The 21307-nt window shown below is 39.7% G+C and overlaps 1 protein-coding gene across 4 annotated transcripts in view; it reads right to left on the reverse strand.

Moving 5' to 3' along the window:
• Nucleotides 1–223: 223 nt before the first annotated feature.
• The window catches only part of LOC101731425, a 64067-nt gene continuing 42983 nt past the window's right edge, over nucleotides 224–21307 (reverse strand). For all 4 annotated transcript variants that reach the window (XM_031905348.1, XM_031905346.1, XM_031905344.1 and 1 more), the window contains exons 6-10: nucleotides 9244–9309; nucleotides 5696–5825; nucleotides 1241–1327; nucleotides 1075–1134; nucleotides 224–523 (exon numbers count right to left, since the gene is read on the reverse strand). In XM_031905348.1, coding sequence (XP_031761208.1) covers nucleotides 395–523; nucleotides 1075–1134; nucleotides 1241–1327; nucleotides 5696–5825; nucleotides 9244–9309 — 472 coding nt within the window. In that variant the 3' untranslated portion in view covers nucleotides 224–394. The remainder of the gene's footprint in view (nucleotides 524–1074; nucleotides 1135–1240; nucleotides 1328–5695; nucleotides 5826–9243; nucleotides 9310–21307) is intronic.

Raw genomic sequence — 21307 nt, forward strand, 5'->3', positions numbered from 1 at the left:
CAGCAAATACTTTTGGAAAATTAAACCCAACAGTTAAACAACACAAATGACTTTGAATAAAGTTAATAAAATATATTTTTTTTGTTGATTTGAAAAAGCAAGTTCTTTCAACCAGCCACCAGCCTGTTAGTACGCAAGTAAAATTTTGTCTTGTAAAATGCAGTTTCATTAAATGAAACCATCATGGAAGCAAGTGAATAAAAAAGTATTTTTCAAAATTATGTGTGGGCAATAAAAAAAACAAAATCAAGTACTTTATTAAAGATAATGAAACCTGCCAATTCAAAATCTATCATACATATATAGGCGGTCACAAGACAAGAACATGCTTACTTTTAATAAGTGAGATTTTAAAGTATGGTTCATATTTGACCATTATAAATGCATTTTCTGTTTACAAGCATTCTGCTTCAGAATAAGACTTTTCAATCAGGTCTCTCATGTATGTTGATAAATGACATGATTCTATTACTTGGAGATCTTTCAACAAAAATGTTGGATTCTTCAACATACCTACATATTCCTACAAAACAAGAAAGAGATGATAATAAGGACCACAAGGCATTTTTATTGTTCCCTATCTTCATTATTAACAAAATAATTAATGATGCTGGGGACTGTTTACCACTGAAATGAACATCTCCATGCAGAAATTGCGGTCAAACAGTGAATGCTTCTCATTGCTGTCACTGCAGTGATTAACAGCATTTTGATCTTTAATACTCAAGGTTCAGGGGGTGTTCAGTTACTGAAGTTTGGTGACATTATAGTTTACTTCTCTGGACAGCACCAAGGGATTTACTTGCATCAAAAAGCATTACTGTACTTTGATCGTTCTTGTGCAGGCCAGACTAGGTTGGGGGCGCCAGACAGGAACCTCTCCTGTCTAGGAGAGGTTCCTGTCTGGCGCCCCCAACCGTTGCCCCCTAGGCAGGTGCCTCTTCTGCCTACCTCTAGTTCTAGGTGTGCCTGTATTGATCTTTTTATCTGCAAATAATTCTTCCTGTTTTCTTGCTGTAAGCAGATAATTAATCATAGAAAATTATAAATGGTCATTAAGTATCAGTGACCTACTTGCATTGTTGGAGCTTGGAAGGAGGCACTTGGAAGCAGCAGAGTGTTAAAATGTATGACCTATTAATAAATGAAATTAATGATTTCAATAAGATTAGTATTACTAGTATTCCATTGCACTTTTATATATATGTATATATATATAAATGTATATACAATTTGTTACCTTCTTCCGTGAGTCCATTTTTTGTTCAAAGTCAACAATCTGCTCCTTTATTCTATCACTAGCATCCAAGGCGTTCTCTATGTTATCCTGTTGGGAAAAAGGATGGTTACACACGTTTGCAAACACACTACTTCCTAAACAGGATAAATATCATGTGTTTCTAGTAAAATCTTAATCACCCAGTATTTTGTCTAATGCTTCATTAGAGGTCAAATTCAAGTTTTCATTGCATAATTAATGCATGTGTACAGTGGATTGCACAGTGCATCTGCAGATAAGGAAGTGAAGATATAACTCTTCTTCAGTTCTTGCTCTTTCCACAAGTATTGGAACAATAAAAAGGCAACATACCAAGTGTGTGTACGTTCTCCGATTGTTCGGCCGATGGTTGATTTGTCTGAGAGCGTACCTGATTGACCCATGTATAACCGTTTATTGGAAAAAAAGAAAAGGTTGAATCCCTTGGGGGTGCCAAAATGTTAGGCACCCCCCAGTTATTGTATCCACTTACGTTATACTCTTGGCTGGTGCTCCTGTTAACAGAAAACCTGCACTGACTTTTTCACTGTGCATGTGCCGGCAGGGAAAGAAGAAGAAAGGAAGAGGATTGCTTGCCTGCATGTACCCCAAGCTAGTGTGATTTTCTGCTAATAGGAGCACTAATCAGGTAAATGAATACAATCACTGGGGGTGCCTAACATTTGATTTTGGGTGTCCCCCCCCCCTTTCTTGGCAAGTGTCTGAACACTACTTTTATGCCACAGATACCAGAATGCCCTAGAACCAGTGGTGCAAAGTCATGCAAGAAACTGCCCTGGACTCGAGAACATTGGCAAAGCAGAACCGTGTGCCACATCTTTGCTTTATACTAAACGTGAGCTATTCGCTCCCCAGGAGCATGTCTCACATAAGTTTGGTTAAAGGGATCAATACCTGCCAAGAGGGGTTGAGTCTTTTTGGGGTTGTGTATCCTTATGATTTTGTTGATATTTATTATATGTTCTGGTTCATTGGCGTAATATCACATGACACTGGTACATCAAGTATAAGCCATTTGCCATTTAGTTTCTTGGAATATTAGGGGTCTAAATTCCAAAGTCAAACAGGCACTGATGTTTGACTATGCCAAAAAATATGCACCTGATCTCTTACTACTACAGGAAACCCACCTGGTGGGCGAAAGGCTGATGGCACTTAAAAAGCCATGGGTGGCTCATGCTTACCATTCCACCTTCTCCTCCCATGCCAGTGGCGTTTCCGTTTTAATTCGCAAGGGCATCCCAATGGAGGTACTAGACCTAATAACCTATCACTATGGGCGATTTATACTGATTTTATGTGTTCTATTTAACCAACACTTTACTTTGGCCAGTGTATACATACCTCTGCCATTTAATCAGCACTTGTTAGATAACATGATGAGTAAATTGATGACCTTCCCACCAGAATACAATGCTATTCTAGATCCTGCCTTAGACAAATTGACTCCAGGTCCCCAACCTACACCCAAATTTCTGATATGGGTACAAGCAATGAATCTCACCGACATCTGGCGCTGGAAATATCCAGACCAAAAGGTATACTCCTGCTTCTCAGCCACATACAACACCCTATCCCATATTGACATAGCCTTTGCCTCCTCTGACCTTCTCCCCAGAGTGACCTCGGTGGAATACTAGGGCAATTTCTAATCACTGACCAATTATGGTACAACTGGATCTCCTACAGGACCCAGTAAAATCATATGGCAACTTAGCCCCCTGTGACTAATGCATAAAAATGTTAAAGAAGCCAACGACAGGGCCCTAAAAGAATTTTGGGAGTTAAACCCTGGAACTGCCCCTACTGATATAGTATGGGAGGCTGGGAAAGCCACTCTTCGGGGCACTCTCCCCTCGGTAATTACAGGGGTCAGAAAAAAAGGCAAAAGAGGAATTAGAGGAGAGACAAAATAAACTAATGGAAGCAGAGAAAGAATACATTACTCACACAGGCAAAAATCCTCTCTAACAGATTGAAACTAGTAGTCAAGGAACTAAGGACCAAACAGGCTTTATGCCAAACAGATCCACCAATATAAACATTCATTGTCTAATTCCAGGCAGTATCATTCTGTGGCTACTAAAGCAAATAAAGTGCTGTCTTGTAGAAAAATAGGCATTGACCCAAGGGATAAAAACATACCGTATATACTCGAGTATAAGCCGAGTTTATCAGCACACAGAATGTGCTGAAAAAATCACCCTCGGCTTATACTCGAGTCACAGACCCTCCAGATCCCCTGCATGCGCTGCACGGACAGTCAAAATCTCCTGCAAGTCACAGTCTTGCAAACTGGCACTCGCGTCCCTGCTTTACCAGAACCGCTGAGCATTATCCTGCTGACTGTGCTCTCTTCTGCGCACCGCAGTGTCGTCGGGGCGCGTGATGTCACTTCTGCCCCGATGCCACTGCGGTGTGCAGAAGAGCGCACAGCAGAAGAGAGCACAGTCAGCAGGTTCTGCTCAGCGGTTCTGGGAAGCTGGCATAGAAAGAGAGGGGGACTGAGGGAACTTTAAGATGCGAGTGCCAGTATGTAAGACTATCTTTTTTCTTTAAATAGATTGCTCATGGGACACCTCCATTCATGCATCTTTCCACCCATTAATCCACCCACCCAAATACATAGGTGCTGTGATATGGATTTGGGCAACAGTGGGCTTCAGTTATGGCCTCATCTTCCACGGTACTTGCCATAAGGATATATATCTATATGCAGTATATTTAATATAATATTCCCATTATATTTGATGCCTATATATCCTAATTATAGTTAATTATAATTGACTGAACACGTATCATGTGTGTTTAACTTCAATCAATCAATAATTACCTATAATTAGTACCTAATTACACTATTTCCCATTATTAGCAATGCTGATCAGGTATATCCATATCATGTAATCAGCATTGCTAATACAGGTGAATACTGTTAATTATTATTAATTACCATAATTAAAAGTTACACACATACAGTACAGTACGGAATAGAAGTAAAAAAAAAAAAACTCACTACCACCCTAGGCTTATACTCGAGTCAATAAGTTTTTCCAGTTTTCTTAGGTAAAATTAGGTACCTCGGCTTATATTCGGATCGGCTTATACTTGAGTATATACAGTAATTTTGCCTCTTTATTGGTCTCTGGTAAGGCCTCACCTTGAGTATGCAGTGCAGTTTTGGGCTCCAGTCCTTAAGAAGGATATTAATGAGCTAGATAGAGTGCAGAGGCGTGCAACTAAAAAAGGATGGAAGATTTAAATTATGAGGTTAGACTGTAAAGGTTGGGTTGTTTTCTCTGAAAAAAAGTCACTTGCAAGGGGACTTGATTACTTTGTACAAGTGCATTAGAGATGTTCTTTTCTCCCATTAAAACGATCAGTGCACCAGAGGCCACCCCTTTAGATTAGAGGAACGGAGATTCCATTTGAAGGTGTAGGTGCAGTGAGGGCAGTGAGGTTGTGGAATGCCCTTCCTACTGATGTTGTAATGGCAGATTCTGAAAATGCTTGGATGATGTCTTAACCAAGCATAATATCCAAGCCTATTTTGATTATAAGATCTACAGTGTAGTATTGATGTTGGTATATATGGTTTATGTATGTGAGTGTAGAGATAGGTCAGTATAGGTTTGTGTGTGCTGGTTTACTTGATGAAAACCACTGACAAAGTTTAATGTATGCTAGAAAAGTCATTTTGTAGACATCCCATTTAAATAGATGCATTCTCATGCATGCATGCATTCTCAAAATTATCACACACCGTGGTGCAAGTATGGCTAGCTATTCCTGTCTCTGTCATTTTCAGCTCTCCAACCCACTCCTCCCATCATCATCTGCCTTCCCCTTCCATAAGTAGTTTTATAATTCTGAAAAGCAACAAAGGGTGCAACAAATGTACTTAAAATGCAATGTAACTTGCAAATCATGTAGCCCAACAACTTGCATTTATAAGAATTCTTTGAAAGATGCCCACATTTTTATTTCCCTTTTTTTTATTTCCCCCCAAAAAATCACTGCCAAAAATATATGTATAAAACAATTGTTCTTTTATGAAAGTGCTATGAGTATGGCAAGGCATTTAATGTATTCAAATGTTGTGCTATTGGCAACATTTCCATAGTGGGTAGTGCACATAATTACTGTAAAGGGACTGCAAGTCCCAGGATCCATCACTTCAAAACTAAAGAAAATGTTGAATGTTAGCCTAAGAGGATGTGTAAATTGTTGGTCAGATGCAGACTATGACTCCTCTCAGTCTGTGTAATAATAAATGTCTTTGAAACAAATAAATAATTTTTTTTTGTCAGTTCAGTTAATGTTTGCGCACCTTTGTTACATAAGCTCAACTGAACAAGCTTAAGTCAAATGTGGGGTATTTTACCCTTCAAGAATTTTTACTGAGCATTTTTGAGTTACCTCCAAACAAGTTATGGTTTCTTCACTTGCTTCCATCCTCTGGAGTTCACCAAAAACATCTTTCTTTAGATTTTTCAGAATGCTCATTTTCGTGGTGGGAGCTTTCATTTTTTTACAGTGACAGAGAAGTCTGCATAATTTAAAATCAATTTGAAAACTGTTAAAAGCATTGACTAGACAAAATAATTGACATAAAAAAGTGCAGCAAATCCACAAAGAACATGGTACACATCTCCCTAGAGTGTGAAGCAGAGAATATGATTACAGCTTGAAGGAATCTAGGTCACGGTGGCCCCCAGATCCTGTTGAACTTGTGATTTGCCCCCCTTGTTTCATAGTTAAGTTTCATAAGAAGTCCGGGGCTCCATCTACTAACTGGTAAAAGAAGGCTACGGAGGGGAGGGTATCACCCATCCATTGCATGATTACCACCTTGGCATAAAACATTAGAGTGCGTAGCTGAATTCTAGCTAAGTTTGTGGGCAGTACATTATTATCCCTAATAAGCAGACATCCGGATCAACAAATATGTGGTGTGCCCAGTTCATTGGGGTGGGAGGGGGGTTCAAGACCAGGCCATGTGAATAAAATCGGCTCCTAAGGATTTGCATCATGGGCATAGGTCATCTTGCCTTTTGCCTTGGGTGTTATATAAATTTCGTGAAGGAATTTGTATTGTATAAGCCTTTTATCTGTATGAGATCTTTTATCAAGATTAGAAAATCATAGGGTTGATTCACTAAAGTGCGTTAAAATGTGCGCTATTTATAGTGTGCGTTAAAAATGTTATCGCGTCTAAATTTTCGCGACTTAACGCACGATTCACTATAAGCATTCTTGCGTTAATTTACACGCGATACTGCATGCGTTATTTTCGTGCGGTATTGGACGGTACATGCGCTAATCATATAATCGTATAAATAGTCGTTGCATATAAATGGTAGCATATAAATAGTGCATATAAATGGTAGCATATAAATGGTAGCATATAAATAGTGCATATAAATGGTAGCATATAAGTAGTGCATATAAATAGCCGCCGCATATAAATGGTAGCATATAAATAGTGCATATAAATAGTCGCTGCATATAAATGGTAGCATATAAATAGTAGCATATAAATAGTGCATATAAATAGTCGCCGCATATAAATGGTAGCATATAAATAGTGCATTTAAATAGTTGCTGCATATAAATGGTAGCATATAAATAGTAGCCTATAAATAGTGCATATAAATAGTCGCCGCATATAAATGGTAGCATATAAATAGTGCATATAAATAGTCGCCGCATATAAATAGTAGCATATAAATAGTCGCCGCATATAAATGGTAGCATATAAATAGTAGCATATAAATGGTAGCATATAAATAGTGCATATAAATAGTAGCATATAAATGGTAGCATATAAATAGTGCATATAAATGGTAGCATATAAATAGTGCATATAAATGGTAGCATATAAATAGTGCATATAAATAGTAGCATATAAACAGTAGCATATAAATGGTATCATATAAATAGTAGCTGCATATAAATAGTAGCCACTAGTCTTCTGCCTGTATCGTGGATTTATCATTTGCTGCCTTCCCTTCGACCACTGGCCTGGTAAAAAGACTTGTGTATGTCTTACACTTTACACAGAATCTGCTGTATTGCCTTCTTGTTCCTTCATTATTAAATCACCTTCGTACATACAACATGACTTCTGCCTCCAAGCCAAATACATACATCACAAGTGTTATACAGCACTCAGGCTGCAGCCTGCAAGTCATTTACCTGAGGCCAGTTCTGACAATATTTCCCCTTACTCATGACTTTACACTTTGCTCCTGTTTGCACCTTCCCAGGGTCCTATTGTTTGATCACTGCAGCTCCATCTTTGTCGAGGATTGCTGTGATATTGGCCAAGATGGCAATGCAGGGATATAGGGTAAGTAAACAGTTAAATTACTGGTGGTGCTAATGTGCACCCCTAAGTAAATATGAGATGACTGGTCCTTTAAAGTGGTTGCATTTGATGTATTCTAACATGACAGTTTTGTGAAAATGCACCTTATTAATCAGGCTTAACAGCAGGCATATTAGTTAGAGTTTTTTAGATTCATAAAACCATTCTGAGATGGTCAATTTGCCTTCTCAGTTTATGGTACCTTCAACTATGGCTCCTCTATGTTTTAATAATACTAATGTATGTTGATTGAAAGGAACACAACATGCAAGGTATCTCATCACTGCCAAAGCCCAGCAGTTTTAAAGCTCTATAAAGATGATGCTTCTTGGAGCAAACTAAAGAACTACTCGCTAGGAAGTTGACACACTACCCTGTTTAAGTTTAGGTTTAAATCTATAAATAAGCCTATGTCATTGTAGCTTTTTATTTTGCAAACAGCTCTTACACCTAAAATTTTAAACAAAAGACATAAAATTAAAACAATAAGTTTATAATTGTTCATCTGGACTTCACACTAGTCAAACAACTACGCTCTGGGCTTTATTCTTACAGCAGAGAAGTACTTGAATATGACTATTATCTGTGAAATATGAAATTTTAATATATATTTTTTTTTGTCATTGCAATTTTGAATTGTTTTCAGGAGTCGAAAAATTTTTGCCAGGTAACCTAAATTGCTTTCGGCTCCGACTCACACAAAACTCATGCTACCAGACAACTAGGGTTGTATTTACATCGTTACATACATAGGGTTGAAAAAGACCAGAGTCCATCAAGTCCTTCCAAGTAAACCCAGCACACACAAACCTATACTGACCTATCTATACACTCACATACATAAACCATATATACCAACATCAATACTAACTGTACATTTTAGTAATACAATAAGCCTTGGATACTATGCTTGTTCAAGAACTCATCCAAGCCCTTCTTAAAGAGATACTGTCAACAGAAAGTAAATCTTTTTTACATCTATCATAACATTGTCTTTGCAAGAACTTTATAATTTTTCCATAAAAATATTTGCCTGATGTGTTTACATTACCTGTCTGATCCCCTGTGTTCCCCTATGAGGGGGCGGCCATATTTGTCTGTTAGCATTGGAAGCTATAACTGACAGGTTGGGAAGGGACAGTCAGGTTGGCAAAACAGTCAGGTTTATGAACTTCAAGTAACAATTACTTACAAAACCAAACCTGTCAGCGAAAAACCGTCAACACAACCTATAGGTAACTTTTTATGTATATTCAAATTTTGAAAAGTAGTTTTTTCGTGTCAGTATCACTTTAAAAACATTAACAGATCTGCCATTACAACATCACATTTAAACTGGGTGGTTATGATTTCAGTGTGGTAATATACCATAAAATCTTTAGCTCTCAAAGTGTTATATAAAGGAAAGTGCTATTTTTGTAAATTTAGGATGATATCAGAATAGTTTTACAATCAGATACAAGTACCTTAAAATTAGATTGCATATTGTCATCTGGGCATAGAGATATATAGAACAAAACCTTTCACTGGACCTAGTGTCAAATAAGGAAACAAAAGAAAAGCATCAGATCTGATACATGCTTGTAACATTACTTACTTCTGCTTGAGGCACTTCAGGGAATCTTGAGCATAAGGAGGGGTACGAAGGTCATGGCTGACTGAGCTGCAAAAATAAAGTTTTTCTTTGTTATTTTTCCTCTCTATGTATTTATGCAAATCTGCAGATATGTTTACATGTAGTTTAAACCTTTTAAACATCTATCTAGTATAAATAAATCTAAAGCAACTGGACTTGTTAAGTAATCATTGAAGACGTTTCACTACTCATCCGAGTCCAGTTGCTTTAGATTTATTTATACTAGATATACCATGACCTGGATGAATGAAAATCTTCATAGTCTTTTAAACATCTGTTTGCACAAAATGATTCTGAAGCACTTATCTCGCTGTGATTTATGAGATTAAAGGGAAATACATCTTTACAAGAATAAAGGGAAATAGACACATGGAGCTACTAGTAGCAGTTACTTGTTGTGGATACTTAGACAATGCTGACCATTTACTGATAATTGTCTTCACATGTGTTTTAGCAAAGGCAATTCTCAGTATTGTCTATGGCAGGGTATTTTCTGGTGAAAAAGTAACCGCTACTAATAGCTCTGTGTGTCTTCACCCTAAATTAGCTCATTCAGGTAAAAAAAGAAAGGAAACCGCACTCACAGGACTTAGGTAGAATTCAAATAAAATGTTTTATTTGGTGGAGTTAGTTAGTTTCAGTTACTTCACAAACCTTTCTTAAAGGGGACCAGTCACACTAAAAATCATTCCAAATTATTTAATAATATGATATAATAATCTTATGTCTTTGCCGTTGAGGTGATATCTAGAAAGTGCTGAATTCTAGAAAGTTAAGTAATTGTAACTACAAATCTGAGCTGTCAATCATATATTGCCAGACCGCCTCTATGCCTGGGGCAGGCAATATATGATTGAAAGCTCAGATATTTAAATTCACTTATAACCAGTATGAAGTATTTAATTTAAAAAAGAATTTTGGTTTCATATTTAATTTTTAAAGGACGTTTATTATACAGCTTTTTGACACAATTTTGTCAATAAAAATATGCAGTGGCTGGAAAAGCAACTCAAACACACTGTGTGATCTGTACATTAATTAAAATGGAAAAATTAATAAATAAAAACAAGGGTAAAAACCTTACTATCATCTGTTCACATATTAGTGGCTTGTAATAAAATAAACTGTAACAATATCAACTGAACGAACAAACCCTTGTGAAACAGGTCTTGACTGGCATCCAAATGAGGCACTGGCATTTCAAGTACACAGAGGCCCAAACCAGACCACCACCAGCCCAATAAATAGTTAAGATGTCTATGGCATCTTACATCAGCCCCTCTGGCATTTACCAAAACCCATAGATTGCCAAAAGAGGAAATGAGTAGCAGAAGCCAGTGCAAATAGAACAGAAATGTAACAAAATGGAAAGAACCTCAGACCCCTTGTCACAATATAGCAAGCAGTTACCTGTACACTGCAATATAGTTACATAGTTACATAGTTACATAGGGTTGAAAAAAGACCAGTGTCCATCAAGTTCAACCCAACCAAGCAAACCCAGCACCCACAACCCACACCCACCAATCTATACACTCGCATACATAAACTATAAATACAACCACTAGTACTAACTGTAGATATTAGTATCACAATAGCCTTGGATATTCTGATTGATCAAGAACTCATCCAGGCCCCTCTTAAAGGCATTAACAGAATCTGCCATTACCACATCACTAGGAAGGGCATTCCACAACCTCACTGCCCTCACCGTGAAAAACCACCTACGCTGCTTCAAATGGAAGCTCCGTTCCTCTAATCTAAAGGGGTGACCTCTGGTGCGTTGATTGTTTTTATGGGAAAAAAGTACATCCCCCAACTGCCTATAATCCCCTCTAATGTACTTGTACAGAGTAATCATGTCCCCTCGCAAGCGCCTCTTTTCCAGAGAAAACAACCTCAACCTCGACAGTCTCACCTCATAGTTTAAATCTTCCATCCCCTTAGCCAGTTTAGTTGCACGTCTCTGCACTCTCTCCAGCTCATTAATATCCTTCTTAAGGACTGGAGCCCAAAACTGCACTGCATACTCAAGGTGAGGCCTTACCAGGGACCTATAAAGGGGCAAAATTATGTTCTCATCCCTTGAGTCAATGCCCTTTTTTATACAAGACAGCACTTTATTTGCTGTAGTAGCCACAGAATGACACTGCCTGGAATTAGACAACTTGTTATCAACAAAAACCCCTATAGTTACGCATTTGTGCATAACCCACTGTAAGCACTAACTGAGCCACTATTTGTGCAATGATTGCATTGATTGTCAACTGCTTAAAGGAGCTGGCAGCTTGGTATGTGAAGGGAGTCACTCAGACCAGAACTGCTGATTATTTGCCACCTCTGTTCAGATGTCCTGATTGTAAGTTTCATGTTAGGAGCTGGAGCTGGATGCTTAGAGCTGGATACTAGGACTAGTCAGATAATTGTATTCATTGGTTCCTTCTTTAGTCCTCCTGTTGAATTAATTTACTATATATGGATGAAAAAAGGGGAGATATGCCCATATGTAATTTTAGTGGGCATATGTGGGAAAGAGACTTCATTTACAATCAAGTAGTAGGTACTGAACATATAGTGTGGACCCACATGAAAGAAATATAGTGGGGAATTTACTGAATGTTCCCTGAAAATTGGAGGTATAGTATTATCATTTACAAGTAATAACCTATGATCCAAAGTAGTGTTGATCAGTATGGGGGCATCGGGGCGTAGACAATCAAAAAAGTCTCTCCACTTGTTTGTTATGCACTCCGTGAACTGGCCTATTCAGTAGCGATTCTTAAATTTCAATGCTCTCTCTTTTGCGTGTAAAAGAACTTGTAGGGATAGCTCCTCTATAAGAAATAAAAAAAAGCATGATCAAGTCGTCCAATTGTATAGCAAGTTGCCTATTAGTGTTATTTTAGACCAGTGATCCCCAACCAGTGGCTCGTGAGCAACATGTTGCTCCCCAACCCCTTGGATGTTGCTCTCAGTGGCCTTAAAGCAGGTGCTCATTTTTAAATTTCTGGTTTGGAGGCAAATGCTGATTGCATAAAAACCAGTGTAAAGCCAAACAGAACCTTCTATAGGGCTGCCAGTCCACATAGGGGCTACCAAATAGCCAATTATAGGTCATATTTGCAGCCCCAAGAACTTTTTCCATGCTTGTGTTGCTCCCCGACACTTTTTCCATTTGAATGTGGCTCATGGGTATAAAAGGTTGGGGATCCCTGTTTTAAGGTGGCCATACACGCACCGATATTATCGTACGAAACCTAGTTTCGTACGATAATCGGTGCGTGTATGGCATGTCGGCGAGTCGACCGATATCGCAGGAAGCTGCTGATATCGGACGACTCGCCGATCGGACCAGTTTGAAAGTTTGATGGGGCGCCATAGAAGGCGCCTGACCAAAATTCTCCCTTCAGAGCTGAATCGGCAGAAGGAGGTAGAAATCCTATTGTTTCTACCTCCTTACCTGCCGATTCAGCCCTGAATGGTGTGTGGCGGATCTTACGATGTTTCGTGCGACCGATGGTCGTACGAAACATCGTCAGATCGCCACGTGTATGGCCACCTTTAGACCATACAAATCATCTGTGAGTATAGTATGCTCTCCAGTAAACATGGTGGACAGGACTTTCTATGTAAAGTGTATTCCTATCAGTCTTTCTGATGTATAGTGGTCTTATTGAAATCCAAAAAGATGAAATTGCTGACACCATGTGGTTCTTAAACCTGCAGACACCTTTATTTTGCAGACCACAACATGTTATGGGATTTACCTCCATTTATCAAGTTACGTGATTACAGTGACTGGGGGGTGCCTAACTTTTTGGGACCCCCCCAGTGATTTTACCTTTCCTTCTCCTTTCAATTTATTTTTTACCATGCACTAGGGCAAATGAATTTAAATTAGGTACTTTATTATAATACATAACTGTTAGTGAGCCATGTGAAAGAAATTATATCGCTATGCACTGTTACTAATTTTTTTTTTTTTACTTTTCCACACTTTTGCAAACTTATATACACACACATACACACAGTCACAACTTTTACATACAGTGGTGTGAAAAACTATTTGCCCCCTTCCTGATTTCTTATTCTTTTGCATGTTTGTCACACTTAAATGTTTCTGCTCATGAAAAACCGTTAACTATTAGTCAAAGATAACATAATTGAACACAAAATGCAGTTTTTAAATGAAGGTTTACGTTATTAAGGGAGAAAAAAAACTCCAAATCTACCCTGTGTGAAAAAGTGATTGCCCCCCTTGTTAAAAAATAACTTAACTGTGGTTTATCACACCTGAGTTCAATTTCTGTAGTCACCCCCAGGCCTGATTACTGCCACACCTGTTTCAATCAAGAAATCACTTAAATAGGAGCTACCTGACACAGAGAAGTAGACCAAAAGCACCTCAAAAGCTAGACATCATGCCAAGATCCAAAGAAATTCAGGAACAAATGAGAACAAAAGTAATTGAGATCTATCAGTCTGGTAAAGGTTATAAAGCCATTTCTAAAGCTTTGGGACTCCAGCGAACCACAGTGAGAGCCATTATCCACAAATGGCAACAGTGGTGAACCTTCCCAGGAGTGGCTGGCCGACCAAAATTACCCCAAGAGCGCAGAGACAACTCATCTGAGAGGCCACAAAAGACCCCAGGACAACATCTAAAGAACTGCAGGCCTCACTTGCCTCAATTAAGGTCAGTGTTCACGACTCCACCATAAGAAAGAGACTGGGCAAAAACGGCCTGCATGGCAGATTTCCAAGGCGCAAACCACTTTTAAGCAAGAAGAACATTATGGCTCGTCTCAATTTTGCTAAAAAACATCTCAATGATTGCCAAGACTTTTGAGAAAATACCTTGTGGACCGACGAGACAAAAGTTGAACTTTTTGGAAGGTGCGTGTCCCGTTACATCTGGCGTAAAAGTAACACAGCATTTCAGAAAAAGAACATCATACCAACAGTAAAATATGGTGGTGGTAGTGTGATGGTCTGGGGTTGTTTTGCTGCTTCAGGACCTGGAAGGCTTGCTGTGATAGATGGAACCATGAATTCTACTGTCTACCAAAAAATCCTGAAGGAGAATGTCCGGCCATCTGTTGTCAACTCAAGCTGAAGGGATCTTGGGTGCTGTAGCAGGACAACGACCCAAAACACACCAGCAAATCCACCTCTGAATGGCTGAAGAAAAACAAAATGAAGACTTTGGAGTGGCCTAGTCAAAGTCCTGACCTGAATCCTGCAGGTTTATTGTTGTGGCATGTTTATTGTTGTGGCATGACCTTAAAAAGGCGGTTCATGCTAGAAAACCCTCAAATAAAGCTGAATTACAACAATTCTGCAAAGATGAGTGGGCCAAAATTCCTCCAGAGCGCTGTAAAAGACTTGTTGCAAGTTATCGCAAACGCTTGATTGCAGTTATTGCTGCTAAGGGTGGCCCAACCAGTTATTAGGTTCAGGGGGCAATTACTTTTTCACACAGGGCCATGTAGGTTTGGATTTTTTTTCTCCCTAAATAATAAAAACCCTCATTTAAAAACTGCATTTTGTGTTTACTTGTGTTATCTTTGACTAATAGTTAAATGTGTTTGATGTGTTTGATCACACCACTGTATGTATACGCAAACAATTTTTTTTTTACTTATTCATTTTACCCTTTTGTCATTTACCTAAAAAAGTTCATTTTTGCAGCGTGGCAATTGGATCAAGTATTTTGACCATTAATTACACTGCTGTATGACTTATTTTGTTATTTCATGGATTTGCACAATTGTTGTGGTTTTATTGCATTTGTAAATAAGTCTTTATTACGCAACTGTGATATTACAGTCATTTAGTAGGACAATTGCTGTCAAGTTACAAAAACATTACAATAAAATTCAAAATAACAACCAAAAAAGAGTGGTTCATTATCTACAGGTTGTCACAAGAGGGCAGTACAAAACATTTTTAATACCTTTCTTATTTAAGTACTCTTCAGCATGTACCGTATATACTCGAGTATAAGCCGAGTTTTCCAGCACTCAAAATGTGCTAAAAAAGGAATCCTCGGCTTATACTCGAGGCAAGTAGGCACTTACATGTCAGAGCGTTCAGTACTGAGCAGGCACACACACCCCCGTGCGACTAGGCGAGTCGAGCCGAACCGAGAATGAATGCTCGCACGTCGGCCGGCTCCCCTGCGATGCGCCGGGCCGAACCGAGAATGCATGCATGGCACGTCGGCCGTACAACTGCCCCCGTGTGCGATGCGCCGGCCCGGACCAAGAACGTACGCTCGGCACGTTGCCCGCAACCACCCCTCCCCCCCGTGTGCAATGCGCCGGCCCGGACCCCCGTGTGATGCACGGCAACGAACCGTGCGCATGGCATGTCACCCGCACCGCCCGCCCCCCTGCGATGCCCCAAGCTGAAACGACTGAACACACACGTGCGCACTGTTCCATCCCCGGCTCGAAGAATGAACAGATGGTACGTCGCGCGCCTCAGCACCCATGGTCTGTGAACAAACCCAATGGTACAAACGCTATGGCACTGTCCTGTCAGAGCTCATGGCAGACACAAACTTTGTTATGCAGGTAAGAGACAAGTACCTGTTATTTTAAGTTTATTGGAATAAAAGCACAATAAATGTATGCTGTATTTCTGACCTCTTCATTTCCCAAAATGCTTGGTCCCTAGAAAGGTACCTCTGCTGTCTGCCCCCATTTTCAGCCATACATATCAGCTAGCTGGAAGCACTGCCAGGTGGGCACAGGCCAGAGTCCCATACCTGAACGTGTTAGGTTGTTAGAGGATGCTGGTTGTAGTTCAGTAATGGCTGTAGGAAGGATAAAGGGTTGCAAACACACAGCCCTGTTCTACATCTGTCCAGTTGATGATGGCCCCTGTGGCTCCATAAAGTAGAGTAAGTCCTGTGCCAACTGGTCACAGTTACATTAGCAGCTTAATGCTGTTAGATGGCCAGAGAATGTATTCATGTAACAAGCGCCGGTGATTTACACTAATTAGTCCATTTGAGTGTCCTTTTATTAAATAATTTGATTATTGAAACTTAGCAGTAGCGGCTGCATTTCCCACCCTAGGCTTATACTCGAGTCAATAAGTTTTTCCAGCTTTCTTAGATAAAATTAGGTACCTCGGCTTATATTCGGATCGGCTTATACTCGAGTATATACGGTACCTCTTTAGTCAGTCAAACTTTAAACATTACTTAGCTGTCCTGGGGGGTCTCTACAGCATGGCCTTTCAGGGTTTCCTTCCAAAATACATGAATGAATGGCCATTTTCATACCACATGGATGAAATTGGCTTGGGTGTGTTGACACCTTGGCCACTCTTAGGTTTGGGTTTATTATATGTAATCTTTGTAGGGTGGGATATACTATATGTCCCAAAACATTGTGAGCAAGATACTTCTAAGTTTTGCAAAGGTTGAGGTCTGAATGACAAACAGAGACTGTCTAAATATGTATGTTATGTATGTATGTTCAGTAGGATCTCCATTTTAAATACAGTGGCTTGCAAAAGTATTCGGCCCCCTTGAACTTTTCCACATTTTGTCACAATACAGCCACAAACATGAATCAATTATATTGGAATTCCACGTAAAAGACCAATACAAAAGTGGTGTACATGTGAGAAGTGGAACGAAAATCATACAAGATTCCAAACATTTTTTACAAATAAATAACTGCAAAGTGGGGTGTGCGTAATTATTCAGCCCCCTTTGGTCTGAGTGCAGTCAGTTGCCCATAGACATTGCCTGATGAGTGCTAATGACTAAATAGAGTGCACCTGTGTGTAATCTAATGTCAGTACAAATACAGCTGCTCTGTGACGGCCTCAGAGGTTGTCTAAGAGAATATTAGGAGCAACAACACCATGAAGTCCAAAGAACACACCAGACAGGTCAGGGATAAAGTTATTGAGAAATTTAAAGCAGGCTTAGGCTACAAAAAGATTTCCAAAGCCTTGAACATCCCACGGAGCACTGTTGAAGCGATCATTCAGAAATTTAAGGAGTATGGCACAACTGTAAACATACCAAGACAAGGCAGTCCACCTAAACTCACAGGCCGAACAAGGAGAGCTGCAGGGAATCTGTCCATAGGACAACTATTAGTCGTGCACTGCACAAAGTTGGCCTTTATGGAAGAGTGGCAAGAAGAAAGCCATTGTTAACAGAAAACCATAAGAAGTCCCGTTTGCAGTTTGCCACAAGCCATGTGGGGGACACAGCAAACATGTGGAAGAAGGTGCTCTGGTCAGATGAGACCAAAATGGAACTTTTTGGCCAAAATGCAAAACGCTATGTGTGGCGGAAAACTAACACTGCACATCACTCTGAACACACCATCCCCACTGTCAAATATGGTGGTGGCAGCATCATGCTCTGGGGGTGCTTCTCTTCAGCAGGGACAGGGAAGCTGGTCAGAGTTGATGGGAAGATGGATGGAGCCAAATACAGGGCAATCTTGGAAGAAAACCTCTTGGAGTCTGCAAAAGACTTGAGACTGGGGCGAAGGTTCACCTTCCAGCAGGACAACAACCCTAAACATAAAGCCAGGGCAACAATGGAATGGTTTAAAACAAAACATATCCATATGTTAGAATGAACCAGTCAAAGTCCAGATCTAAATCCAATCGAGAATCTGTGGCAAGATCTGAAAACTGCTGTTCACAAACGCTGTCCATCTAATCTGACTGAGCTGGAGCTGTTTTGCAAAGAAGAATGGGCAAGGATTTCAGTCTCTAGATGTGCAAAGCTGGTAGAGACATACCCTAAAAGACTGGCAGCTGTAATTGCAGCAAATGGTGGTTCTACAAAGTATTGACTCAGGGGGCTGAATAATTACGCACACCCCACTTTGCAGTTATTTATTTGTAAAAAATGTTTGGAATCATGTATGATTTTCGTTCCACTTCTCACGTGTACACCACTTTGTATTGGTCTTTCACGTGGAATTCCAATAAAATTGATTCATGTTTGTGGCTGTAATGTGACAAAATGTGGAAAAGTTCAAGGGGGCCGAATACTTTTGCAAAACACTGTAGATTGATCCTTCGCATTAGGGAAACAGGGATGCTTGCCCAGGTCTCTATTTTTATCTCTATACTGTATATTTTAGCATAGGTTGAATGTTGAGCTTCACAAACTTAAAAAGGTTAAAGGTTAATCTGGATCCACACCCCCCAGATACTTAAAGGTTTCCACCCATTGGAGGTTGTTGGGGTATAGTACGTGGAAGAGGATCAGAGGGGAAGTGCACAGATTTGGACCAACTGATCTTTAATGCAGAATAATTTGTGTGCATTTAAAGGAGAAAGAAAGGTAAAAACTAAGTAAGCTTTATCAGAAAGGGCTATGTAAATACAGCCATAAGCACTCACAGAAATGCTGCACTGATTTCTCTGTGAATAGATTTCTTGTGTCTGTAATTCATGTGCCAGAGATACGCAGCTCTCTGCTGTCTGCTCTCTCCTGCTCCTCCCTCAAGAATGCTAAGAACTCACTCCCCCCCTTAGGAATGTGGATCTGAGCCAATCAGAAGGAAGGTGACTCATAGGGGCACATTTACTAACCCACGAACGGGTCGAAATGAGTCCGATTGCGTTTTTTTCGTATAGATCGGTATTTTGCGATTTTTTCGTATTTTTTGCGATTTTTTCGGCGTCTTTACGAATTTTTCGTTACCAATGCGATTTTTGCGTAAAAACGCGAGTTTTTCGTAGCCATTACGATAGTTGCGTAAAATCTTGCGATTTTTCGTAGCGTAAAAAGTTGCGCTTTTTTCGTAGCGTTAAAACTTACGCGAAACTTCGCACCTTTTAAGTTTTACCGCTACGAAAAAGGCGCAACTTTTCGCATAAGTTTTAACGCTACGGAAAAAGCGCAAGATTTTACGCAACTTTCGTAAAGGCTACGAAAAACTCGCGTTTTTACGCAAAAATCGTATTGGTAACGAAAAATTCGTAAAGACGCCGAAAAAATCGCAAAACATACGAAAAAGTCGCAAAATGTTCGTTTTCAAGTCGGAACTTTTCCAATTCGGGTCGGATTCGTGGGTTAGTAAATCAGCCCCATAGTCTTACTAACTGAGCATGTTCACTTGGCCTGGGTGTCTGTGCAGGAGTGAGGCATTATGGGAACTTTCTTTACACAGCTCAGCGTTTTTTCTTCCTGTTTGGCTTCTGATCATCTGAACAGGTGAAATACGGGGAGACTTAAGGGTACTACTGAGACAACTGAAGGTATGCCTGCAGCTTGAGATTAACTCTTAATTAGCCTTTCCTTCTCCTTTAATGCGCTGGAAAGCACATGATGTGGATTGGATAAGTAGAGGAGGGTATCATCTGCATACACTGAAATTACGTTTTTTGGTACTAGTTTTAGTCCCTCTATATCCTGCAAGGATTTAAATCCATAGGCCATAGGTTCCGTGGCAATCGCCAACAACAGGGGGAACAGAAGGCACCCCTGCTGACCGAGAAAGGCTCAGATAGCTTTGTATTGTTCTGGATTCTAGCCACCGGTAAATTAAACAGTGCCCGTACCCAATAAGCATATGCTGGGTGCAAACCTACCCTATGCATTGTGGCCCATAAGTAACCCCACTCAACATAGTGAAATGGTTTTTCATTATCTATTTCATTATCAACCAACCTTTCACCTGAACCCATCATGCATTATTGAGATATTGGTAATAGCCTCTTGATATTAATGTCAGTAGTACAGCCAGCCATAAAGCCAGGTTGATGAGGGGAGATTACTATGGCCAAATGCAGTGCTAGCCAAATTGCCAACACCTTTTCAAGTATTTTGCGTCCACAGAGATAAGTGAGATTGGCCTATACGAGGAGCATTCTAGTTGATCCTAATATGGTTTAGGGATCAATATTATAAGCATTTCCCTTATTGATTTGGGTTTCCCTTTTTTTACTTCATTATATAATTTTACCAGGAGTGGAGCTACCCTTTTAACATGCTGCTAATACTACTCCATTGGCAGAGTCTCTGTGCCCGGGGTCTTGCTGGCTGGAAAGGCCACTATGGCTGTCTCCACCTCAGCTTGAGTAATGTCAACCGCTAATTCAGTGGAGGATTGCTTAGCTAGCACCGGAATGTCAGTGTCTCTTATATGTAATAATCTCATCAGAGGTCGTTTGTAGTTTGGAATTATACAGTTCAGTATAGAAACTTGTAAACCCTTATATACACACACACACTTTTTTGTTAGCGCCACTCCATTTCAGCTAGCGACAGTTCTATTTCACTGTTCCGCCGGGACATTGGGGAACTATTTGTGAGTTTAATTTTACTAATAAATTCCCCCTTAATATAAGCCTTAAATGTAACCCTGGTATAGTGTAAATGAACTTCCTCTCTATTAGTTTCCAGGAAGGTTTCTATGCTGTTCTTGATAGATTCATTTAATTGAGTGTGATTAGCTCAGTATAGACTGTGGGTGTCTGCAAAGTCAGAAGGGTAAATAAGATTGGGGATTGGTCTGAGATACCCTGGGTAAGTATTTCAGTATTGTTAACCAATTTATTTATTTTCTCACACCCTAAAGCTAGGTCTATTCTGGACATAAAGTTATAGCCTTTTGAATAACATGTAAATTGTTTTAGCCCTGGATTAAGTACCCTCCATAAGTCAACCAATTTGATTACAGAGACCCACTTGTTAAAGGCTACAGTAGATATTCTTGGGGATGGAGCTTATCTATGTTACTACTGGCCACTGTATTAAAGTCTCTCATAAGGAGCAGGGGTGCTATAGGGAGAGCTAAAGTTTATTTATCACCTCGTTAAAAAAAATCCCTCCATTAGTGGGGGTGGAGCATAGATATTTGCCAAGCTGATGTTCTTACCTTGAAGCACTCTGTGAATAGAAACATACCTTCTGTTTCTGTCTGATAAAATTGTTTCTATAGTTATTATCTTCCCATCTACCAAGTGGGTCTCTTGTATTAGATTGATCTGAGGCCTGCTTCTATGGATAAAATCAAACACTAATTTC

The sequence above is a fragment of the Xenopus tropicalis genome, chromosome 7, assembly GCF_000004195.4.
Source record: "Xenopus tropicalis strain Nigerian chromosome 7, UCB_Xtro_10.0, whole genome shotgun sequence".
Taxonomy (NCBI): domain Eukaryota; kingdom Metazoa; phylum Chordata; class Amphibia; order Anura; family Pipidae; genus Xenopus; species Xenopus tropicalis.